General features: G+C 52.7%; 1 protein-coding gene across 1 annotated transcript; it reads right to left on the minus strand.

Moving 5' to 3' along the window:
- HS3ST6 (heparan sulfate-glucosamine 3-sulfotransferase 6) lies at nucleotides 1-20,051 on the minus strand. Its single transcript, XM_015877026.2, has 2 exons — nucleotides 19,633-20,051; nucleotides 1-799 (listed from the first exon to the last, which is right to left on the minus strand). The coding sequence occupies exons 1-2, from the start codon at nucleotides 19,998-20,000 to the stop codon at nucleotides 181-183; spliced, it is 987 nt and encodes a 328-aa protein (XP_015732512.1). The 5' UTR covers nucleotides 20,001-20,051; the 3' UTR covers nucleotides 1-180.
- Nucleotides 20,052-26,220: the final 6,169 nt, after the last annotated feature.

Here is a 26,220-nt window from a genome sequence, read left to right on the forward strand (position 1 = left end):
TACAGATCAGCAAGATTTATATGGAAGAATATTTAATCTGGTAGGGGGAGGAAGGGGAGGGAGGAGTCATCTGTGGTTTTATTTCTTAAATATTTCTCTCTACTCCGGAAGGGTCCGTTTCTTGCCGGAAAAGGTCCAATATAAATTAGAACAGAGGGAGGAGGCTGCTGGTGGCCCCTGTCAGTCCCAGCCAAAGTCCTGCCCCGTCATCTGGTAAAACTTCATGTTGAAGGGTCTGTAGAACTCCTGCAGGCGCTGCACCACCTGCCCCTCGATCTTGGGGTGCGGCCGCCCTTTGGACTTGCCCAGGCAGCGGGGTTTGCTGCTACCCTCCGGCTTCTTTAGGCAGGGAAAGCCCTTTGTCTGGTTGAAATAGAAATGTTTGTCTGTCACCACCCTCTTGAGACCCAGGAAGTCCTGAACACGGCCCATCTCCCCAGCCGGGTCACTGACCAGCCTCTCCCCACTGACAAAGAGGAATTTGGAGAGGGGGAAATACTGCAGCCAGTTGTCCAGGTGCTTGGCGTAGATCCCGATCCTGACTGCACTCCAGCTTGTGTCGATCAGTCCCGTGCTGACGTTTTTGAAGGCCAAGTCCTGGAAGCTGGGGATGGTGGGGTTTTTGGAGAGTGTCTGTGTGTAGTCTGAGATGGCGCGGGTGACGGGGTTGCGCACCACCACGATCAGCTTGGTGTCCCGTGACATGTTGTAGATGCGCCGCGGAGCCTCCTTGGTGACAAAGTAGCTGGGGGTCTTCTCCATGGTAATCTGCCCCTCTAATGTCCGTGGCATCAAGCTCCTGGGGAGAGAATGCAACACGGTCAGGGCTGGTGGATGTGACCTTATCGTACCCCACCGATCTTTGCCTTGCCTTCTCAGAGCCTGGCACAGCCACAGTCCCCAGCCCTGGTCACAGGGACAGGAATCTCTCCCTTCAAACCCAACCCAACCACAATGCAGGTGCCCATTCAACCTCCTCTGCCTCCAGAGAGCTAGCAGTTAAGGCCAGAAAAAGTTTCCTTTAAAAAATAAATGGGCAGGAAACCTCTCAGCACCCAGGCATTATGCTGTGTAAAACTCACTACCGAGATTGTTCCCCTGTGTACTTTAATGAGGCATTAATTACTGGAGAAATTACCCAGGCATGTCACCCTTTAGGCTGAGAGAGCTGGGATTGGGTTGGGAAGGGACTGGGGCATGGTGCCCCACCATCCACAAGAACTATGTGTCCACCTACACACACAGACACAGGAACACAGTCATTGCTCCCACCCAGCATAATTCCTAGCAGAGTGCAAACCCCGCAGGTGCGTGCTATTTTATAGATGGAAACCAACACGGTGTGCACTGTGTGGGTGCTGGCATGTCTCCAGCACACCCACATCCATGTCCTGACATTGAGCTACCCAGTCCTGAATACCAACCATGGCCAGGAGTCATGAGATGATGTCCTGTGGGCACACTGGGACCAGCACTGCCCTGAGGACACTAATGGCTCAGTCCTGGCCATGCTGTCGGCACGCCAGGGCTCTGCCCAGCAGCATCTGTTCCTTATGTAATGGGAAAAGGCTTGAGGTTTGGGGTTTTTTCCTCTGGACGCAGGAAAGAACACTTTATTAAAAGCATTTGTGAGCAACACTGGGCCCCACATTACTCCCTCCCCCTAATGAGAGGCAAAGCCACTTGTGGCTGCATTTTGTTGGCTTTGTTTGGACAGTGACGGCACTCACAGAGCCACTTCTTATCCCCAGCCCCATCAGCAGGGGCAGGCACAGCTGGCACAGCTGAACGGAGGGATTCCTGACAGCAAGTTGCCACATCTCTGATATTTCTAACCCCAAATGCATCCCAAAGCCAACGCCATGATGCCATTTCTCAGCTCGACACACTTGCATGGAAGTATCATCCAAAAGCTGCTTTATCCCCTGTCTGTGGGGTGACTGACACCCAGAACTGCCAAAGCCCACACACATCCTGCCATCCATGGTTGCACACATGCAGGAGCAGTCCCAGCTGCAATTAGAGCCAGCCACACTCTCTTATGTTTAACCAAAAATGTCATTAAAGTCAAATTTTAGTAAAGGTCCATGTTAAGGCAGCAACCAACAGCTGTGCAACACCCACCTTCCACTCAGTTCCATCCCACAGGTTCCCAGTTCCTCACAAGACAATTGTTTTATTTTGTATTTCCATTAACTCCCAAAGACTTCCCCCTGAATTACTCCAGTTAATTACTGATAACTCCCCCTCCGCCTCCAGATCTGACTTAAACCAGAAAGAAAGGAACCTGTTATGCTCCACCTCAGCAAAAGCACTGGAAACTTTAATTGAATTTATAGTGAATTCTTACTGACCTTAAGAGTACACAGAGTATGCCAAGCACTGCCCACAGGTACACGTCATAGAATCACAGAATCATTAATGTTGGAAAAGATGTCTAAGGTCACCAAGTCCAACCCACCCCCATGATGCCCACTGATCATCTCCCCAGGTGCCACCATCCAGGGTTCCTGAGCACCTCAAATGACATTGTGACAAGGGAGCACCCAGCAGCCTTTGAGTAATTCATATTTCAAGAGGGACCGCATGCCCAGAAGGTCGGATTTTAAGCTGATAAATTTCAGTTTTTGCTGAATTCTGCAATGACTGCCGCCTAAGAGGCATTGGCAATGGGATTTCCTACATGGGGATGATCAACACGTGGAACTGCTCACAGGTTGGCAGCAGCAGGAACACAGTGCAGAGAGGATGGAGAGCTGTGAGTATCCCCCATCCAGCCCAGCTCCCACTGCACCACATGAATGATCAGTTACTGAGGGTCTCCAGTCAGAACTGTGCCCTTGGAGCTGTGTCTTAGTGCAGCTGGACACCTCCAGGCCCACCCTCCTATAGGCAGTGGGAAATGGCAGATTAAAGCTGTGCTCCCAGGGGCCCTCATGATGACTAATTACCTCCTCCATTGAGGTAGCGAGGCACAATGAATTACAACCCCGATAAAAACGGAGAAAGCTGCTTTAAACACAGATTAACAGTCAGAGCGGGCAGGTAATCAGAGCAGACTTCAAAAAGCAGGGTTAATTGGTTCAGGATTCCTGGGCTCTGCAATGGGTTTGCTGGAGATGGAGGAGAATCCATCCCAGGGATGGGCTGAGTGTAACACAACGGATGCGCCTGCATGGTGATAAGGGAGGCTCCAGCCCAGAGCTCCCACGGGTGATGCCCTCCCAGGGCCCAGCCTGTGCCAGGAACATGCACAACAGCCCCGGACCTGATAATACACAGTGTTGGTGATGGGAGCAGACAAACCAGGTTCTGTATTGTCACCCGCCACACCTGGAAAAGGGGTTAAAACAACCCTGTTATAATTGTTATTAAAAAATGACATAAGCCAGGGAGAAAAGCAAGTGAAAGGCACGGGGATTTCTGACGTGGCTGGGAGCTTGAAGCAGCACCAAAGATGCTTTCAAGACCCTCAGCCACAAAGGGGAATGGTGATTTCAGGACTAACCCAGCAAGACCCGCAGAATGGTGTCACATTCCCATCCCAGTGTGGGCACAGAGCTGCGTCCGGCACGGTGACACCAAATCTCCCTGATGGCACAGTGACAGCCCCAAGGCTCAATGGGGGCCAGGACCTTTTTGTGCAGATGTAAAACAGTTTGGAACCAGAGAAGGGAAAGGGCTGGGGCAGATCTCAGCAGATTTCTCCTCTCTGGTACCACCCGGATCTACATATGAATCGCACCAAGGCTTATCTCACCCCCGGGGACAAGGAGGCCTTTGTGGCAGCAGCAACAGCTATGAAGTTGTTAAACTGGAACCGGAGAGGAATACTTTCAGATAGCGGAGATAGCAGCACCTCTGCTAGGGAACGAGGCCAGAAGGCAGTGAAGGGATAGGACATTGGATACAGACCCAACCGTGTATCCCTGAGTGCAGAGCTGCAGCAGCACCATGGCTAAAGGCACGGATGGAGACAGACACTCTGTGCCCAAAGTGGGGTGGGGGACACAAGCAGAAAACCACAACCCCCGTCCCCTCCATCCCCTCCTCCTGGAGCATCTGTTGAACCCCAGCAAACCGCCCGGGAGCAAATTAGGGCCGTGGTCTCTTTGGCTGCTCATTATTGTGCCATCCCCACGCCGTCCCCTTCGTCCCTCATCACCCTCAGTGCACACTGAGCCCCGCGGCGCTTTCCCTCCCTGCCCGCTCCATTATTTTTTGATTCTTTCACTGATTCAAAAATGTGCAAATGAGGCCACAGCTTCCCAATCAGACCCAGCCATGAGCTAATTGGCTTTAAGCAGGGAAACCTGAATATGGTAATGGAGGTGGTAACAAGGCCAGGATGTGCCTGGAAGGGGAGCCAAGCCCTCAGCTCAGCGACCAAAGCCATGTCAATTAACAACAAGGGAGATAATTTATTAATGCTCCTTTGCACCCTCACGCCCTTTGCACATAATTACAGTTTGATACATGAAGCAGCCTGGAGGTTTGCCCTGCTCCCAGCTGCAGGGAGCAGCCCCCAGCATCCGCAGTGCCTGCAGACCTCTCTCCCAGCCCTGGGATGAGGTCTCTGCAGGGGCTTCACCCGGGCCAGGCACCATGAGGGGCTCAGTGCAGGGCCAGTAGCTGGGGAATGTAGGGTTTGGCTTCCCAACCTATTGAGCATCATATTCTAGGGGATGTGGAGTGATGGAAAGGGGAGAAGCTGGAGGCAGTATTAGCATTTCTAATGAAGTGGCTGCTTTTACGCGTCACCCGACACCCGGTTATTCATCCCCGATAAGAACCGTGCCATTTGGAAATCATTTTGGGAACCAAAGTCTTTCTTGTAGTCTACAGAGCCTCCCAGCCCTCTGTGTGCCCCAAATCCTAATGGCTAGCAAAGAAAAGGGATGCTCCCCATCACCACGGCACAGCTGCAGCCCCCGCATCATTTGCTTCAAGCCCACGCTCACGTTTATGGCCAGAGATCTCAGTTATGGGCAGCTCAGGGTCCTGAAGGTTTGTGAGTGATTGTGGTGATCTTCCATGGTTATTCCAATGGGATCATTAAGGCCAAAGGGTTACTGATGAATCCACCCAACTCATACCATTATGGAGGGCAGAAAGCAGAGCCAGTAGGAACACAGTGCTAGAGAAAGGGGCTGCTCAGTGCAGGGGTGCTGCATGGGTGCCCTGGAACACACACACCAGCCTGCACACACACATACAGAGGAGTAAGTCCGGAACTTCAAGAGCTTGCAGTGCTGTTGGCGCAGTGTTTTATGTTCAATGAGCAAAGATGCTCTTTGATTGGACATTGGCATAAGAGCAGCTGAGCCCAGATTTACAGCTGAGAAAAGAAACTGTACCATGAATCCTCAAAAAAAGAAAGATCAGGCAGGTAGCACTGGTGCCAAGAAGGGTCTAAGCAGCCTGGGCAGGACACAGCTTTGCCATCCGTCTGTAATGAAGCACAGCAATTAGAGCCCTGCTTGGCTGCTGCTCCCCAGTGCCCCTTTGATTCCCAGCCCGGGGCGCAGGGACGGCCTGCAGCAGGTGTCCTGCCTGCCACGCGGGTCAGCCGAGGGCTCTGATCTCCAAATGACCCTTCCCACAGTGAATACAGCCCCGCGCCCAAACAGCTTGCAGATGAAGGAGCAACAGACTGGAGATGATTTATTCAGGAATTAAAGGTTCAGTACCCCTTTTAAAGGCTGAGCCTCGCCGCTGTCAGCCTTCATTGCACACAATTAAAGGGGTTAGGCTGCCCGGCCCCGCTGCAGCCCTCCTCCATTGCAGGGGAATGAAATATAACAAAACCAAACCCTCCACGCGCTCCAGTTTGGGGCACGACTGAAGGTTCTGCAAACTCACTAACGGCACAAAATGATGCTCTCACTCAGTTTCCTTCCAAGGACGGGGAGCACAGAGCTCAGCCGTGGGCTTTCCCCCATCTTGCATGGTGTTATCCCAGCGCTGAGCTCAATGCAGCACCAATACCATCAGGTGCTCAGCACCAGACCCGAGCGTGGCCACATGCAAGCACTCACCAGGCTGAGATCAGCCTTGTGGGAAGAGATGGGGTAAAACAGGGCACTGCCTGCATTACTTTTTTTCCCCTCGGAGTTCTGAGAGTGGGGAAGCACCGCTTTGGACACGAGCAGCAGGAGTTCAATGAAAAGCTTCCTTCCTTTGACAGCAGAGAAGGAAGAAACCTGCTGCCTGCAGCAGGGCTGGTAATCTTTGCACAGCAGTAAATCTTGCTGCCACCAGAGCAGAGGGTAATCCAGCAGATTGCTGCACCTTGCAGCAGAATCAGCTGCTTAAAAGTGCTCTCCCCAAACCATGTATCCCATCTTTTGTGGCCACAGAGGACGCCTGACATCTACAACTGCAAACAAAAAAATATATCTATAGTATTTTTTTGACTAAACACCCTCTTGCAGCACTGAGCTGACCCTTCTTGGCTTCTCACACAGTATGAGAAGAACACGGGAAGTAAATACAAAAAACCCAAACCTTGTTTTTCTCAGCCTTAAGGTTGCAAGGCTCCTGTCTCCTACATGAAGCCTGCTCCTGCTCCAGCTCCTGCCAGGAAATCTTCAGCAGAAATGGGAATTTCTGCCAAAACGGGGCTCCTGAGCAGGTGAAAGGAAGCCCATAAAATCCATCCCACAGCATTGCAGGGACCTGGTCCCAATGCTGCCACAGGTGTGGGAGTGCAAGAGGGAGGAAGAAAGGAAGAATTCACATGTGTGTGCCAGAGAGAGACCCCTCAAGTGGCTGCTGTGCCTCCAGCTGCTTGGTTTGATCCGCAGATGCTGACGAGGCACTGGGAAAAGTCCCCAGAGCTGTGAATCAATGCGCTTTGCCTTCATGTTTATTTGATCTCAGCATGGGGCTGCACAGCACCACACAGCCTCAGGTGGGCACTGAGAAGGATGGATAGAAGTAGGAGTTTATTCTAGGGGCAGTGAGGCCCTCAGGGTGCACAGAGAGGTGGCAGTGCCCCATCCCCACAGACACCCACAGCCAGGCTGGTCGAGGCTCTGAGCACTGATGGAGCTGTGGGTGTCCCTGCTCAGTGCAGGGAGTGGGACCAGACTTCCTTTAGAGGTCCTTTCCAACTCAAACTGTTCTCTGAAATCACCAAGTCAATGTTAGAACACAATGAACACATTTCAGACTGACTATGTGACCCTGTGGTCTGATACAGACGGAAACAGCCACTGCACCCCTGTTATCTGCCCCTGTTATCCACCCCTGCTACCTGCATCCCCTTAATCTGTATCCCCCCTTTATCTGCATCCCCCTTATCAGGGAGCAGTGAGGCAGCGCGGTCGGATGTTCTCTTCCTCAGAGTGAAACCACTCTGTGAAACATGAGTGGGGTCCAGAGGTGGGATAGCTAATCTGGTGCAGAAAATCTGGTTGGCCTAAGGGACAAAGCCGCCTTTATTTAGTTTATAACATAGAGGGTAGAGTGAGAGAGGCAAAAAAACCCCAAAAAACTAAGCACTGCTCAAAGCTACAAGTTCAAGCTAACCATGAGCCCTTCTGAAATGCACCCAGAACTGTCCTCCTTTCTACCTAAGAAAGCATCCATCAGTTCTCACCCATGGACTGCAGCCAGACCTGAGAGCTGCAGCAGAGCCATTGGGATCCATCATGAAATTTCCCTGTGACAGCTTCCACCTCTCTTGGCCAGTGTCACAAAGGTATCTGGGAAGGTGATGCTCATTGACATTGGCATCCGCAATTGATCCGTCTCCTCAGTTCCCATGCTTGTCTAGTTTGAGCATCCCCTGCCGAGTTGGGAACTAGGGCCTCTCTTAAACTTCATTGTGCTTGCCACCTTAGACCTCCATCTTATTGCTGCAGGGACAGGGATGTGAGGGACAGCGATGTACGGGGACTGGGGTTTATGGGGGACAGGGGTGTATAGGATGCAGAGGACAGCAGCCCCATGCCTGTGTGACCCATGCCCCAGCAACGCTAATACCTCAAGCAATCACCTGTCAGCTGCATCCTCTCCATTCGTTACAAGGGCATCAGTGCTGCAGGCTGGAGCTTCTGACCCTGATTTTGGAGTTCAACAAGGCAAGATCAGAGCTCACCCCTCCCCACACAGCCATTGTCCCTGCACACAGCTGGACCCCAGCTCTGCAAAGCCTGTAACACCCGTGCTGGGCTTACAACAGCTCAGGCTGCGGGAGCTGCTTCCTTCCCTGCCTCGGTTAGTGACAAAACTCCAGCACGAGCAGCTCAGGGTTGTTCTCAGGCAGCACACTGTCACACTGCCATGGAAAAGCTCTTGTGGAGATGGAAAATGTATCCGATTTTCCAACCAAAAAAAAAAAAAAAGAAAATCCCCATCTGTGTCAAATTTGTAATACAGCCTGGGGGAAGATGGGAAACAAATTTAGCCCTTTTTTACTATCAGAAAAAGCCCTATTTCCTGGCACAGAGTGCAGGCAAGCTTCGTCCCTAAGTGCAGCAGTGACGTGGGGATGGCTCTGTGCCCCCCGTACCCACAGCACCCCATAGAACCCTGCAGCAAGAGCAACCTCATCTCCCCTGTGTGCTTACAACTGCTTCCTCCAGGGAGAAGCCTCAGAGACCCCCTTAGAGGCAGCCCGGGGTGGCTGCATTGGACACCCTCTCACCTGGCGCTCAGCTCCAGCTGCTCCCCAGCTGCAGGAAATCCTCTGTCGAGCAGCAGGACGTGGGCAGAGCACGCGCTTGGCTGCCAAGAGCTGTTTCTCTCTTGGGACCATAAAGGGACCATAATGATTTTGATCAGAGATAGGAGGGGTTATCCAGCTCTGCCCCTCATCCCCCCAAGCCTGAACCACCTGCAGTCCTATGGGCTGCCCCCAGGCTGGGATCTGGGGGCTCCATCAGCCCCACAGCAGCAGCCCTACGTCCTCCTGTCACTGGGAACCACTGGGAATTCTCCTACAAAGCATTTCTGCACTGGAAAAGCATCAGTTTGTGGCTACCAGAGCTGTTTGTGGGAAATGACTGGATTTTTATTATTTTTAGCCTGGCTTCCTAAGGAAATGTGGCTTAAGCAATCACACGGTCTGTCTGCCTGCCCGCCCGGCTGTCTGCTGGGCTTCCCCCAGAACCCTCTGATCCCACCGCCCCATTCCAGCCTGATTGAATGGAGAACAAGGATCAGACCCAGGAAGTTTGCACATCTCCATGACAAGAAGGGATGGAGCAGAACAGCCTCACCCCTGGGCATAGCATAAAGAAAGGCTTTTCTTCCCAACCCAGAAAGCTTTGGGAAGAGAGAAGCTCCAGTGCAGCAGGAATCCCAAGGCTGCATTCTCTGCTTCCATGTTATGACGTGCCATCATGCACACCCAAGACAGACTTCAGGCTTTACCACTACACAGCTCTCAGGCACTCTGCCCCATGTCTGTGGTTATGCTGACCAAAGCACAGGACCTGGCAATTGCCTTTGTTCAAGCTCATCTCATTGGCCTCAGCCCACTGATGCTACCCAGATCCATCTGTAGGGCCTCCCTGTCCTCAGGCTGATCAACACTTCCCCTCAATTTGGTGTCATCTGCACGCTTACTGAGAGTGCACTCAATCCCCTCATCTAGATCATCAATACAGATATTCCACAGGACCAGCCCCGGTACTGACCCCTGAGCCAGACCCTGCCATACCCAGGTGGTGGTGGGTGGGAGCCTGCAGCAAGATGAACAGCTCCATCCCTTCATCAGTGTGGGATGCACAGCCTGGGGCTGCGTAGAACCAAGGACACACGGAGCCAAAGCCCCACAAGGTTACAGAGAGTGGGATGGACAGAGGGACATGAACAGGAGGATGCTGCTGAAGGACTGGGGCAGCATCCCCATGCACAGAGCTGGGTTTGGGTGACCAGCACCAGGAGATGCCCAGCCCTGTGATGTCCTGAGGGCTCAGCATCAGGACCCATCCTGAACTTAGCACTGGGTAAAAGAAATACAAATCTGAAGAGTCAGCTTATACAGCGAACGGCTTTTCCCTGTGTGTCAGTAGCTCTAAAGGAAAACAAAACAGGACAAAACCTTCTTTAGGCATTTCAGCTCGGCTTTTCCCAGTTAGCATGAAAATTCAGACCGGAGAACACGTCGGGTAAAACACTCAATTCCCCACAGCCCGGAGAGCCCTCATCAAAAATCCATTTGAAGTGTTACTCTCAAATCCCTCACGGCAATGGGATATTTTAAGGTCAGTTAAACTTATTATTCACTCAAGATTTTCTTTCAGGTCCCTGCATATTTTAAACAGATTTTCCCTCCATCTCCAGTCCAACCGTGTTACAGAAAACCCCTTTCCTTTCTTTTCAAGAAAAGAAAAAGTTGTCAAAAGAAAAGATACTAATCAGAAACAGCTTCCGAAGCCCTACAGCCCGTTTGTACACAGCACCAAAAAGCATCGCCGCTCTCTCCGGATCCCCAAATCCCCTGACTTCTAAATGCTGAATGGAGCTGTGCTCGGAGGGAAAGAATTAACTCAAATTTGTTCATTTTGAAACAGACTTTATACGCAATTTGTTTTCCTCCCTCCCATCGTGTGAGGAAAAAAGAAGCGATCCCAAACACTGCAGGTTTTACTCCTGCCTGCCTTTATCCGCATGGGATGCTACGACTTTACTGTTATTATTTTTAACACAGATCCCCCCAAAGAAGCCAATTTTTCCCATCTGCAATGGGAGCAGCACAGTGCTGTTCTGGGGGGCTGAAATCAGTTTTCAGGTACAAAGTGAGCACGGCATTATGAGAAGGAACACCTTATGGGGATGCATTGAGTCCCCTCCTGTCCCCAGCACCACTCCTATCCCTGCACAGCTCCTTATTTCTGCTCCTGGGCTCAATGCTGCACACTCAGCATTTCCCATCTTATTATGGCACCTCGCGGTCTTAGAATCATCGAATCCTTAGAGCTGGAAGGGAAATCTTAGGAGTCCTGGTTCTCTGAAGGTCACGAGCAATATGAAGAGCTCCGCGTGAAGCCAGAAGTAATGCAGCCAACACAGGAGGCAAATTGAGCCGAGAGGAAAAGATCGCAAGTGCCCGTAATCTTGCTCCAGAGAGCAAGGAGTTCAGAAACTATTAAATGGTTCTTCTCATTCCCAGCCATCTGGCCTGCATTTCTCCATTTATTCAATCAGACATGTGTTGCTTTTATCCCCACAGCCGCCAGCTCTCCCCTGCTCTCTGCAAACACATGCATCCTCCTTTCTGCCCCTTTGCAGCTTGCTAAGTTCCATACAGCACAGGCTCCCAACAAGTGAACGTGCCCATTACAGCCACTTCCCCAATGGATTTCTCCCATTTGTACCTAAAATCAGTGTTTGCACACAACAAGGCAGCCCCGGTGAGCTGAGGTGCCATTTTGAATTGGGAACCCCACTGATGGAAAGCAGCATCATCCTGACACCAGCAGTACTGCTGGTCTGGGAGCAGAGATCTCCCAGTAGGAAGGTACAGGACCAAAGTCTGTGAAGAAAATCCCATCGTGTTCTCTTTCAGGTGACCCCAACACACTTGTACCAAAGCAAGGATGCCCAGCAGCACAGGCTCCCATTACCAGAGCCAGGAGCACAGCACTGCAATTCCTCAGCCTTCAGAGGGCAACAGCAGACCCAGCAGCCCATCCAGGGCAGCAAAGCCATGCAGGCTGCTGGGACCCACAGTCACAGCTATTCCCTCTCCAGCAAAAAGATCACAGAACAATTGGGTTGGAAGGGACCCCCCCAGCACCCCCTGCTGTGGGCTGGGTGCCCTCCACCAACACATCCTCAGGGGACACCCCACACCACCCTGGCTGCATATTCCCCTTCCACAAGGCTCCTCCAGAGACTGCCCTTCAGCAGGAACTGCGCTCCTCGAGTCCCCAGCAGGGCCAGGAGTAAATTATATTTAATTACACACTGTCCGGGGCCTTGGGTATCAGGCCAAGTGTTACCAGATGTGCAGAGATCTCTGTCAAAGCCATCTGCAAGCTTAAACGCCTGTTGGGATATTTAATATGTTGGTATCTGGGGTGTGAGGGTCAGCGCCGGGGGTTTCCATGCAGATGTTGCACTTCTTTTCTCCTCTTCCCATCACCTTTTAATAACACCATAAATCATCAGGCACTTCTCAGGTGACCATGCAATTGCTCATTTGTGCACGTGAATGAGCTTTATTTGGACCCTCCGGTGCCATACAGAGCTGCTGGGAGCCAGCTCCAGCCATGGGGTGTGCGTGCCCCACATCTCCTCCCAGCCAACTCCTGGCATATGTGCTTCAGATGCAGCGTGGCAGCGCGAGGAAGAGACACATAACTGATATGGGGAGATGAAAAAAGGTCAGATGGGTCTGTTCCTAATGTGAGCTGCAATGCTCATAGCCCTTTGATTGCCGCAGAAATAAAAGATGGAAATTCACTGGAGGCAAAGGAATTAATTAACAGGAGAATAAAGGAGCATTGGTCTGTTGGAGTCCTGGCATCAATTCCCAGACTGGTTTTGAAGTGGCAACAGTTTTCCTTGGCCTTTAAAGTTGTTCTGCTCAGTCCCTCATAACGCTTTGGGGAATGCAGCATGTGAGACCCTCAGCCTTAAAGTCCTCCCCAAACCCCACAGAAAAGGAGAGACTGTACAAGTGCACAACTCTGCCCTGGTCCAGTCCATAAATGCATCAGGCTCTCACAGTTTGACACAGAGGAATATGAATGTTTAGTGCAGATAGGATTGGACCCAACAGAGCTGTCTTTCTCTCTCTGACTCGTAACTGGGCCGATGGGAACAGGGCAGTCCTGACAAAGCCCCATCCCACAGTCCTTCATCCAACATACTGCACGCACAACCAGATCCGCATTTCCAATGTCCTGCTGATGCAGGGTGCTGCTTCTCAAACCTCTCTTCACACATTCCCTCAATAAAAAAAGGCTGAACCTCATCTGCAGACCCTAACAGAGCTCAGCACGGACCCAGAACAACCACCCAGCCAGTGGTGTTGGCTGCTCTGCACCACGCACACCCGCTTCTCAGCAGGTGCAGGTTGTCATGCTGGGGCTGTGACATCACTGGGGGGACATCCAGCCCCCTCTCTGCCCCAAACAGGCTTTCACAGAGACAGACGATCCCTTCCCTCAACAGAACCTCAACTCCAAGCTCCAAATACTTGGCAGTGGCCCCTTGACATTATTCCTCGTGGCTTAGGAACATGATTTTCTGCAATATAAAAGCAGCCTGTGCTCTTGGTGAAGAATAACCATGTCCCCCCTACTCCCAGCTGCTGCCAATCATGCAGCAGACCCACAGAGCTGTCACTTGAGGGGTGGCACTGGTAGCACCCAGCTGCACTGCTGGGGTCTCAGCAGCCATCAACAAACACCAGCAGCAGGGGATGTGCTCCTGACCTCAGCACTCTGGGGTGCAGCCCAATGGGATGCACGGCATTTCAGCCTTGTCACACTGGTGCACAAAGCAGAAAGAAGGGGCACCTGGCATCACAGCAGCAGCACTGCCCTCAGTTAGAGCAAGGAAAGGGAACTGCCCCAGCTTCCAGCCAGCCACCGTCTTGCTGGGTTGCATTTTGCTTTATAGGCTGCATTGGACCTGCACCAAGAGCGGTGGGTCCTGCTCCCCCGGGCCTGTGCTGTGGGATGCCAGCAGCTCTGGAGCAGCTGGGAGGTGTGCTGCCCCAGCACCACACACACAAGCAGAAGGCAGAGCCAAGCTCCAGCCCTGGGGACAGGACTCATCACATTCCCTGTGTGCTCCCATCCATCAGCGCCCGCTGCCTCCTGTGCAGTGCCCACTGATGGCAGCTGCCAATTCACCAGCTGGAACAGCCCAAAGGGTACAAGATCCCAAATTCTCCAACACAAACTCTCCTGGGCAGCCCTAAGTGCACAGTGGTGTCAGTGCAGACACACAGCCACACGCTGCTCAGGGGCCGAGCCATAAATCAGTGGCAGAGCAGTCAGCCCTTCCCCAGCAAGGACGCTCAGCAAGGTCACGTCCCTATGCTCCCCAGCCTAATGAACGGAGATTACTAATAAGACCTCACTGACAAGTGACTGTATTAATGTAATTCTCAGCTGCTTGTAATCAATGCACGTGTTAAAACTTACAGCTCTTCCGATGGCCAACATCCCTCACGCTGCAATGCTATGGGAGCAGCACAGTTTGCTCCCTGATGGGCCCTTCCTTGGCCACAATGCTTCATGCAGGGCATGCTGCGATGGCAAAATCCCTCCACTAAGAGCCCAGCAGCAAGAGTTTTGTGCAATTGCTCACAAGAAGCCAAGTGCAAACATTTTGCTCTGCATTTCAAGCACGGACAGCATTGATCAGAGCATGTGATGAATGCGTTCTGTGGCTCTATAGCATCTCACAGGTGGCAGAGCCCAGGTTTCCAGCACAGCCATTACTCTACAAACAGTGCCCTGTGGACTCAGACATTCACAGCCTTATGTGCACGCTCAGACTGGGCACGCTGCCTGTGCCCCAGTGACAGCAGCGGCCCTGATTGACTGCAATATTCACTATTTGCATTTCAAACAACTCTTCAGATCAAGAGCGACTCACTTAAGAGATGCATGAATAATTCTGAAGACACTTAGAGCCCTGTGATCTGCGAGCTGCCTCCACCAGCAGGGAGAAAGAGGCCAAATTAAATCAGCTGCTGTGATTTTTCTTTCTTTTTTGGTGAGGACCTGGACAAAACGTGAACAACTGCTCATAGGACCATCACAACATGGTTAGGTTGGATGGGACCTTAAAGCCCTTCTGGTTCCAACCTCTGCTGTGGGCTGGCTGCCTCCCCACCAGCTCAGGCTGCCCAGGCTCCCACCCATGGCACTGGGCACTGTACCCCATATAGCCCCGCTGCCCCCATCCCCACCCAGCCCTCACTGTGGGATCGGGAGCAGCAGCATCCGCAGCAGCTTTGTAAGCAGGCGGATTTCCAAAGCCCTTTGAAAAGCCATTTGGAGCTAAGTCCTGGTATTAGAGCTGGCCTTTCATTAGGCAGGTTTTCAATCTCGACCGGAGCCCGTGTCACTAAAAAGTTTTTTAAAAGGTCAGGAAGAAGCTTTTAAGCATATTTGCCAATTAACCATTGTAACTCCCTCCTCGACCCGATGCGAGCTGCCCACTTCCATCTCCGGGGACGGTAATTACTGTTTTATAAATAAGCTTTGAACACCTCTAAGTAATGGTCTCTCCTTGCATGAAAGCACCCTGAACCCATTGGCCTTTTCCACCTTCTGCTACTATCTTCATCTGAAAATAACCCCAGGCCAAAAAAATAGGACAGAATGCCTTTAAGAAGCACCCGTAGTGCTGAGCTGGTCTCAGTGCAACACAACACAAGGTGCTTGATGCTGAGCTCTGTTATTCAGTATCCAGACACCTGTTCCCATTCATTGCCTTTATCAGTGCCAGGGGAGGTTCAGGTTGTATATTAGGTTCAATTTTTACTCTGAAAGAGCAGCCGGGCACTGGAACTGCTGCCCATGGAGGTGGTGGGGCCGCTGTCCCTGGAGGTGTTTGAGAACCACGGAGATGTGGCACTGAGGGATGTGGCTGGAGGCCATGGCGGGATGGGGTGAGGAACTGAGAGGGCTTTTGTGATTCTCTGTGTTCCTACACCTGAATTTCCAGTCCCCGAGCCTGCAAAAGAGGAACCAGGGAGCACAAGAAGGGCACGAATGGAGCACTTTCAATGGTACTGATTCATACAAGACTCATTTTTAAAGCAGCTCCAGGCTTTCTAGGTGTATTTATACAAGCAGTCTGGGACAGCAGCACCAACATACTTTCAGCCCTTTAGAAACTCCTGTTACTTCTGCACACCCCACTGCACAGCGGGCAGATAACACCACCATTTAGTGAACAGAGACAGCAACAGAGAAAGAATTCCTCCATCGGGAGGAGCGGGGCCCGTTCTGCTCCACGGCTCACAGCCTCCATCCAAACACCACATCCAACACCATTACAGCCCCAACATTCCCTCTGATCCAATCTGTGCAGCACCACGGGGACGTGGCAGCTGTAGCACTGCAAAGGGTCAGAACAGCACTTGTGGGGCTTCAGCAGGCACTGGTGGGAGCAGGGATGGGGACAGAGCAGCCAACATAGGGCAGGTCCCAGGTGCAACGCAGCCTCCCAGCAGCTCTAAGTGTTTTCAAATGTTGATTCCTCCTCATGGCCATAAAAACTATTTTTAATCCCACGTGAAGCAGCAGCCCCAGCTCTGTGTGTACCACGAGGAGTGCACACACACAGGGTTGAAACATTGCCCCAGCAGCATGCAAACACATTTTTCTGTCTGCTATCGCATTTAAAGTTACACCCATACAATATAAAACTCAAATACTGTTAGAAGATAAATGCTTTTTCCTGTGTTTTTCCTCTGTACTTTTAAACACAAAGGGGAAGGTGATGCAGGAAGGTTCTATGCTGGTAACGAAAGCTACAGACGGAAATGAGAGATCGCTGAATCAGAGCAGCAAACCCAAGGAGAGCTGAGATGCACAGAGGCAACCAAGGGCGGCTCTGAGCACTGAAATGCAGCACAGCACAGGGCAGACTGGCCATGTCATAAAGGAGAAGTCATGTCCCCAAACCACTCTTCTGCATTGCTACCTGATTCCTAGCAAAGTCCCCTTGTCCCCCACCACCTATGGGCTTCTAAAAGGCATCCGGGAATGGCACAGCCCAGACGGGCTCTGAGCATGGAGCCAAAGGGATGTGCTTATGGTTGTACAGATGGATCAAGGCAGTCTATAGCATAACATGCACAAACACCCCCTCAAAACATCTCCTGAGCTCCACTTCTCAACTGCCAACAGCACTCACAGCAGAAGTCAAAGCAGTCGTGCTGGAGCCACATCCCTTCACTGCAACCCAAAGGCTGTGAGGTCCTGAGATGAAGTCTGCCTTGAGAAATCCCATTATCAGATTCAAGGGGCAAAGCATGGCCCATGGGTGCACACACACACGCACATACACTCCCAGCAGTGCAAACAAAGCACATGGAGGGGCCTCTCCCTCCACAGCATGCAGGCCCACAGCCCAGCAAGAGGCAGAACAGCACCGAACCCTGCAGCTCAGCCCCACAGTTTGGGCTCCAGGATGCTCCACAGCACCAATGATTGCTGTTCACATGAGACTGAGTGTTTGCCGACTGTTTGCAGTGCTCACATGGGTGGATTTATCACTTCTGCCTTCACTCACATTCCCACTCAGTGAAAAGACGGACGAGGGCTGCACGGAGCCGGCAGAAGAGCAGACACCGCCATCCCTTTTCCCTTTCCATTGGGGTTCACCCACCCTAACAGCAGCACTGAGCACCAAGAAAAATTACATTGCATTTTGCTTTGGGATACAATTTCATGTCATGCTCGGATTATCCATTAGGTAATTTATGCTGCAGCCTGGAGAAGGTGTTTAACCTTCCTGTAATTAGTGAAACCTACAGCAACTCCAGGAATTCCATGGGATGTGCGTCGCTTTTACCAAAGGTTTCTTTATAAGAGCAAAAAGAACTGCTTAAGAAAATGATTTTAAAGGAACGTTGAGCTATTTCAAATGAAAGGAAAATGCTCCGGTGAGAATAAATGGCTTAAATCAGCAGCCGACGTTATCGAAGCACTCAGTGCTCACTGAAGATGCTCCTTCCAGAGCAACTAAATCCCTACGGGATTAAACTGCCAAAGAAAAACAATCTGTAGTGATATTTGTGAGGGGTTTTTTTCCCCCCCATTTTCTTCTCTCCTTGCACTGAGTTGAGACAAGCAAAGACCCACAGGTGCCTCCAGGCCAAATCTCTTGGCACGAGAAGCACTTGGTGTAATTTTGGTTTCCCAGCACATTCAAATATTTGAGAAATGTTTACACCACTTTGAGATACTCATCGGAAAAACCTGAGCTGCTGTCCAACTCCTATTTTCCTCCACCCAAACACACCCCGGCTTTCAGCACTGAGCTCTGTCTGGCTTTCAAGGGGGAAAAAAAACAACCCTCAGCAGAGCAAAAACTCGCAAGAAGACCAAACAAGAGAGGTGGGGGGAAGAGGAAACGACGAGAAATGGTTGTGATGTGATTGAAAACACTCGTGCTCTGTGTGGAGTTAAAGCAAAACATCTCATTTTCCCCCCTTCACCCCCCGACAGGAAGGATGCGACTTCTTCCCAGCGCGCTGCACGCTTCCCTGCTCCATTTATCCAAACTGCCCATAGCCAGACATAGAACCATGCACACAACACTGGGTTGGGCTCCTTGCAGGCAATCAGAGCACTGACTGCTGCAGCCTAAAACTGAGATGCAGCCTAAAACTGAGATGCAGCCATGCTGCTCTCCCTGCAGTCCACCCCACAGCCGTCTCACCGGCAATACAAGAGCGCTCCATCTTCCCCGCTTTAATTACACACTTGCAGTCATTAAGCTCCCATTCTGCCAAGAGAGCTCTATCTTGCAACCCCTGCCCCCCAAAAGATTCGTTATGGTCATTATCATTTCTAGAGATACGTTCGGAACAAGGAGGGAGCCAATAAACCACACTGATATTAATACCGCCATAAAAATAAGCGCGCTACTTACTGCGTTTGAAGGCACGTTACGGCAAGAACTTTACAATCCAGATGTGGTCTCACAGAGCTGAAACTCTGCGGGTAAAATTCCCACTAAAAATCACACTTTCCGTTCAACACGCTGATTTTCACAGGTTCTGATGTTGGCTAAAGTCACCGCGCTGCCACCTCCTCCAGTACATAAAGAAACGTTAAGGAAAAGAGCTCCCGTGGGGTTTGGGGAGCCCACAACAGGGAGGACAGACAAGGAGAGCAGCTCCTTTTATTAATTGCAGATGGTTTGAGCCAACACCGCAGCGCTTTATAAATCTGTGAGTTTGGACTCCCTTCAAAACACCGGAGTGGATTTTTGCTGCCTTCGAGGGGCTCAGTGTGTGGGTTTGGCCCGGCCACGGTGCAGTTGGCCACAATTTGGGCTGCTAATGGACAACACATGCACAGTAGCTGCTCTTCCGATCACTTTATCGCTCACAAAGCTCTGATCCATTGAAACCCTCAGAACTGAACGACTCCCCCCAGTCCATACAGTTCTGACCTCATGGCACTGCACATGGGGAACTCCAGTGATGCTCCTTCTCTCTTTCCCTTCCTCTGCTGGTTCTCCTTTCTAAGGCCCAGCAAAAAACCCCATCAGAATTCTCCTGCAGGCTGTGGTCAGTGCTGCCGTTACTCACATAAGCCACCGAGAATAAAATAGATCCCCCAATATATCCCCCCTGACCGTATATTCCCTAAAGGAAGTTGAGAGGAGGAAATCTCGGTACAGCTGAGAACCAAATGTTAAAGGTTACAATCGCAAAACCTGAGCAATTAATAAAACAAAATCTGCTCTCGGTTCTCTGCCACCTGCCCGCGGGGACATCGGGACCTGAAGATACCGGACAGCGGCTCCAGCGCAGCGCCCGGACCCGCAACCTGCGCCGTGCGGGGCTCGGAGACGATGCCGCCGCACCGGGGACATCGCTGTCCGCACCTCCCGTAGCTCTGCAGTTGGATACGGGAAAACCCCAGCATGACAAGTAACGAACCGCGACCGGCCGCTTCCCGGCGTTACCTGTACCAGCGCAGCCCCTTCTCGTAGCACCTGTCGAAGAAATGCGGCTCAGCGCCCACCGCGCGCACCCCGGGGTGAACCCGCAGGAACTCCAGCAGCGCCCGCGTCCCGCCCTTCTTCACGCCCACGATGATGGCTTGCGGGAATCGCCGGCTGCCGCCGCCCAACGCCGGGCTCGCGTCCCCCGCTGCCGTCGGAGCCGCGCCGTCGGGGAGCGCAGCGGGCGGCGGCAGCAGCAGGGCGGGCGGCAGCGGTTCGCAGGGCCCGGGCAGGCAGTAGAAGAAGTAGGTGAAGAACAGGATCATGGTGAGGAGCAGCGAGGCGCGCCGTCCCCCGACGGGTCCCAGCAGCCGCCCGCTACATCCCATCGGGGGCCGCTCCCCGCGCAGCCCCCCGCCGCCGCCCCGTCGGGCAGCGCATCCCGCCCGGCCCCAGCACCGGCCCCGCCGCCGAGCCCCGCTCCGCTCCGCACCCCCGGCCCGACCCCTCCCCGCGCCCCCCCGGCCCGGCCCGGCCCGGCCCGGCCCTCCCTGCGCGCCGCCCCCGCTTCCACCCGCGGGCGGAGGGGGGCGGGCACGCGTGGGGCGAACCGGCCCGGGGACGGAGCTCACTCGTGGGGCGGCCCCGCGGCATCCCGGGGCACGGGACAGCCCCCTCGGGCGGGGGGAGCCCTGGGGGGAGCGTTGGTTCATCGGCCGCTATTTTATTTTTTTTCTTCTTTTTTATCCTTTCGAACATTTAGAACAGCGCAGCAGTCGGAGAGGTGGGGGAGATGAGGGGGGTGGGGCGGTCCAGCCCTAAATAACCGGCACGTCCCGTGCCACGCAGCCACGCAATTAGCAGCCGGCTGTGCTAATTAGGTTGAGCGGGCTCCCGGTGTGAGTGTGGAAACGTGGCTCATGTGTGTATTTCCCCTTTAGGGGTGGGATTCTCCTGCACCCTCCGAAATACACCGCCCCAAAGCGGCAGTTCGGGCACTGCACCTCCAAACGTGTGCCTGAAATGATCGGGGGGGGACCCAGCAACAGCCAAGCAAACCCCTACCCCAAAAGCAGCACAGCACCTGTCTGCATCAGGGGGCTGCATAAATCCCACTCGGTGCTGCAGCAGCCATGGTACAAAGGTCCCAACCCGGGGGTGCTCGTGGGGCTGTGTCCCATTGTCCTGAGGGCTCCGTGGGGATGCTCAGTGCATCCACATCACCACACGACTCGAAACACTGAGGCTTCCTTCCAGCCCTGTCTGAAATCAGCGGTGTCTTAATTAACCTATTAATATAATTAGCTCTTATTTTAATTGAATTTGCTGAGTCTTCCAAGAGATGGAGCATTGCGGGGAGGGGGAGATGACAACCTGAGTGCAGAGATGTGCAAACGCCGCAGCACTGATGCTTCTGCATGGTGACACAGCTGTGTGGTGACACAGGTGACAGTGGCACAGTGGCACAGACACCTGAATGCACACTTTATTGATGGCACAGTTGCATGGCTGCATGATAGCACAATGACACAGTTGCAGGATGGCCTGGCTGCATTGTGGCATGGCTGCATGGTGACAATATTGCATGGTAATGAAGCTGCCCAGTGAGGTGGTGGCACTGCTGCACAGTGGCCTGGCTGCATGCTGACAGTGTTGAATGGTAACAGAGCTGCCCACTAACACAGGGGCACTGCTGTACAGTGGTATGGCTGCATGGTGTGGCACAGCTGCACGATGACGTGGCTGCATGGCAGCAGTGATGCACTGGATAGTGACTGTGGAGGCACTGCTACTCAGTGGCACGGCTGCATGGTGACATGGTGACACGGCTGCAGGAGGGGCTTTGTGCCCTCTCGTGGCTGTGCACGCAGGAGGCTCATCCCATCCCATCCCATCCCATCCCATCCCATCCCATCCCATCCCATCCTGCACAGCCGCTTTTCAACACGAGGAAATAAAGACCAGAGCGCAGCGGAGAACCATCCCGGTTCACAGCCCAAAGGTTCCCCAGGGAAAAACACGAAGGGAAGATGATGACGAGGAAGTGAATCTGTTATCGGGAGCAGTTTGATAAATAAAAACGCATCCAAAATCCACGCGGCACTTGCCAGCTCTTGTTGAGTTTACGCAAGTGATTAGAGAGAGGAACTGTTTCACTCCGGGCGAGAGCTGGTGGGAACAGTTCCAGGCCCGTGTTTGGGCTGGGGGGGGGGAAAGTTGTTGTTGTTGGAAAATGCCAATTTGTCAAAATGGGAACGTTTGGCAGGAATATATCCGTGCTGACAAACTTCTGTCTGCACACAGCCAGGGAGGCTCAGGAAAGGCAGCAGGGCGAGTGCATCACCCACACTCGTCATCCTCATGCCAGGAGGATCCCGTGGGGCTGGTGCTGCTTTGCAGGGCTGTATTTTGGGGCTGTATTTTGGGGCTGTATTTTGGGGCTGCCTCTTGGTGCTGCTGCCAAGCTCTGCTCTGTCTCTCACTGCAGCACGGGACCGGATGAAAAGAGCGGTGGGAGGTTTAGGGGTCTTGTTGCCATCAGGAGTGGGTCTAGGGATCGTAATTTCCACCTTCAGCCAAAAAAAATGCTGTTCTAAAATGGGCAGCTCTGATGTTCTGTGTTCAGTGCCCCCTGTACACCTTGAGTGGGGGCCTGCAGCTGTCCCCCAGGGGCTCGCAGGGTCCAGGAGCCTCAGAGCTGCCCTGGAGGAGGCAGATGAAAGTTTCCAGGGCTGACACTGGTGTTATGGATGGGCTGCGGGGAGCGGCGTGCAGACGCTGTTGCGGATGTGGAAGGAGCCTCCGCTCTTCCGACCCTGATGGATGAGATGTGAGGGCCGACGCCGCGCTCACTGCATCATCACTGCTTCCACCTCTGCTTGGGGCAGAGGGTTTTAGAGTCCTGCAGATGGATGTCTGTGCTATGGGAAGGGGAAGCATTGCTCCCCAAGGCCAGGGGGACACAGGGTCTCGGGGAGGGGAGGGGCACTGCCATTGTGCAGGGGAAGATATGTGGCCAAAGGAGTTTTTAGCAGAAGTCCATCAGGAAGAAGTGAGATGAATCCATGAGCTTCTACCACACTGGTGATGCGCAGAGCTAGAAGGTGGGCAACAGAGGGAAAAAGAAAGCACCAGAGGGATCCCCCTTCTGTGTCTGGGGGTGTTGGGCAGCCCCAGCCCATGGCAGCACCCAGAGGTAGCTCAGCCCTGGAGGGAGGAGGCACTGGGTTCCCCTGCAGAACCTCTCACCTCGTTTTCCCTTTATTACAACCTCTCTTGAAGCCCTTGGGCTCAAGCAGTTGAATTCCAGCAAGGTCCACATAGAGAAACACCATCATGGTTCTGCTTGAACTCACTGCTCCCCTCACCCATCCTTCTTTCCCATCCCAAATGCTCACCCCTGAGCAGGATAGGACTCAATAATGCCCTGAGCATTCCCCCAGCCCCTTTCCCAGAGCTCCCCTGGCTGTGCAGGACACAGGCATGAGCCGCCGTGGGTCTCCTGAAGTCTGTTATTACAAAGAAAGAAAGAAAATTGCTCAAGGGATCAGTGGGGATAAAAAACGCTTTAGCAACACAGGAGATCATTTAACAGGTCACCTCCGCCGCGGAGTTCGCCCAGCTGATAAAGGCGAGTAAACTTATTAAAGAGCACACAGCTTGATTCGAAACGGCTGCTCCCAAACAGCCAATTACTCCGAGCCGTTCCAATCCAATTAGGAAGGCTGTTTCCCTGATTATGGCGGTGTGTTTTACAAATACGGCACAGCTCCTTGGGTTCAAAGAGCAAACCATGAAAGGGGGTTTGGAGAGGGGCGAGCCAGCACCCGCAGCCAGGGGAGGAGCAGGGAGGCAAATTCAAACCTGTGCACAGGGATGCAGGTCCCTATGTGCAGGGATGTAGGTCTCTATGCACAGGGATGTGGGTACCACTCTGTATGGGGATGGCTGAGTCCTGCAGGCAGCCATGCTCACTGGAGGAGCAGCCCAATGCTCAACCCTAAAGCTTTAAAGCCCTGTACAAGCCAGCCAAGGAGACAGAGTGCATCTCCTTGGGAGTACCCACCAGGGTCTCTGTCCCAGTCACCTCACCAGGGTCCCAGTAAAAACCACCCCATTGCAATCTCAAGGTAATAGCACGGAGGGTTCTGCCCCCATCTTCACTGCAGGGAGAGGCAGTGCATAAAGGGAGAAACCTGAGGTGGCTCTTCTTGAGCTCAGAGCTTGCTGGGGCCAGGCTCTCTCTGCTTGGATGGATGTGAGTGTGAGGAAGAAGGAGGAAGAAAGAACTGTGTCTCTTTCTAACCAGGACTGCAGGCGCTGCAGTGCAGCAAATGGATCCAATCCAAGAGTTGGAGTTTCCCATTGCATTGAAGGAGACACAGAAAGCCCATCACCATGGGCACTGAAATTAACCTGCAGGCTCCATCCTCATCCCAACAGTGCAGTGGGGTTTGGGAAGGGCTGCATGGCTGCATGGAGCCAGGAGTGTGGCTGGAGCTCCTCTGCTCATTCAGTGCCTTCACCACCATCCAAACCTTCACCGCAACCGCTCCAACGGGTTCGCTGGCACGCGGCCACCTCTGGGGTGTAGCACAGCCCCTGTTATTAAAATGTGTGACAGCAGCTCAAGATGGAAAGTGAAGTTGTACATTCTCCATCTGAAACTCCGGGAGGAATTTCAAGCAGGGGAATGCAATTTCCAGCCTGGAGGAGAGCCAGCAGCGCCAGGGCGAGATTTTTCTTAATATGGTTTTGCAAAACTTGAACACAGAAAATTGCCCGTAGCTATAGCAATAAGAGCGAGCTGCAGACAGCCCCGCACAGCATCCACACTGCACCAGCAGCCCCGTGCCCCAGCTCCTGTGCCACGCTCTGTTCAGACCCTGTAGTTCCTAAATAGTCACAGCACCTTTTGTAGAAGGCAAATGCTGGTGCTCACAGTGTTCCCCAGGCAGGAGGATGTTTACCCTGAGCTCTCGCTGCTTGCAACAGCCCAGGGTTCAGCTTGGTGCTCTTCTACTCCAAAATGGCACTGGGGCAGTGGTGGGGTAGGATATGGGGTCCCAGCAGGGCGGCCCTATCCCCAGCTCCCCGCTGCCTCTGTGGCCACCCGCAGCAGCGTGGAGCTGCCTGGCATTGGGCCATTGCATTTACAGTGGGAGCCTGCCCCCTGGTTCTGCTTTTGATTTAAATAATCCCAATAAGGGGATAAAGCAGCCAAAACCAACTGATATTTTATTATTATTATTATTATTATTATTATTAAGCTTCAATTTAAAAAAAGCAATATCTGTGAAATGCGTGATTTTTATCAGAGTAGGCAGAGCTGCAGGGTATCAGACACAGCCTGTCCCTGCCCATACCCCCATCCTCAGGACTCTGGCTATTAACTGTGCCATCCTCCACTCTGCTCCCCAGCTTTGGCTCTGCTTTCCTTCTCATTCTTTCATGCAAAAGCAAACTGGAGGCTGAGTGCAATTACTCCCTTATTGGTGCCCTCCTGAGCAAAATCTCAGCAGCAATAACAGCTTCACATCAGCCTGGAAGCATAAAAAAAACACGGGGAGTGGGAAGGCACAAAAACAAAGGCACGTTTTCTGTTGGTTTGCTGATAGCCAGCTTCTAGGCACAGGATTTTTCTATAGGATTTTTTAACCCTGTTGAGATATATGGGGTGCCATCCGGATGGAGCTGGCAGCTCACCAGAGGACAGTCAGGTTGCCCCCAGCCCAACAAAAACCATTTCCAGCTGAGAAAGTCACCCCTTGGAGAAGCCACCAAATATCACTGTGTTTGCAGGGGAAGAATTGCTGCAGCCAAAGCTGATGGAGCAGGAATGCAGCTGGCTGCAGCCTGGGGACCCCACCCTCATTAACTGCCTCTCATTAGTGGCCCTTTGCCCCATGGTTGTTTCTGCCTGTCTGCCACGTCAGCTGGTGTGGTGCATGGTTGACTGACTGGCCAGTGGTATCTCAACAACTGCTTACCTGCTGCTTATGGACGTAATAACTCAGAGGAACCATCATTATGTGTTCACTGCTGATCTCATTTGGAGTTAATTACATGCCAGATAGATGTATCTCTAATGTGCTTGGAAGCATCCCAATGAAGGCTCTGAGCAGCCATCGATGAACACGAACACCAGCGTTCATTCTTCGTGGTGTTCATTTGCAGGTCTAAATCGATGGCATCCTCCAACTCAGCAAATGTGAGCTGCTCTAGGCAGCCCCACAGCCATTGCAGGGTGGGAAGGTTGGAGCACAGCTGGGCATCTCCGTGCCATACCGCACCAGCAGAGCTTGTTGTCTTGGAGTGTGGAGCTGGGGTGACCCCCTCATCACTTGAATCCCCATGTGGGCACACAGAGCTGTTCTCCATCCAGCACCATGTGCTCACACCAGGTTGCAGCCAGAGAGCTTCATGCTGCTGTGCCCAGCTTCTGCAGGAAGCGCTTTGTTTCAAGCAAATCACTTTACAAGTTTCCTCCTTTTTTTCACTGCAAAAAAAAATCCACTTGTGGGCAGGGGGCTGCTTTGCTTGTTTGACTTCAAGCAAAACGTCACAAGGTGCAGATGGCCACGTTTACAAGCCTATGAAACACCAACA

The sequence above is a fragment of the Coturnix japonica genome, chromosome 14, assembly GCF_001577835.2.
Source record: "Coturnix japonica isolate 7356 chromosome 14, Coturnix japonica 2.1, whole genome shotgun sequence".
In the NCBI taxonomy this organism is placed as follows: Eukaryota; Metazoa; Chordata; class Aves; order Galliformes; family Phasianidae; genus Coturnix; species Coturnix japonica.

Bases quoted from the DNA above. Each gene is read 5' to 3' on its own strand.
- HS3ST6 (XM_015877026.2), bottom strand. From the start codon at position 20,000: ATGGGATGTAGCGGGCGGCTGCTGGGACCCGTCGGGGGACGGCGCGCC. The intron at 800-19,632 runs GTAACGCCGGGA...TTCTCTCCCCAG, and splicing joins AAGGGGCTGCGCTGGTACAG to GAGCTTGATGCCACGGACAT.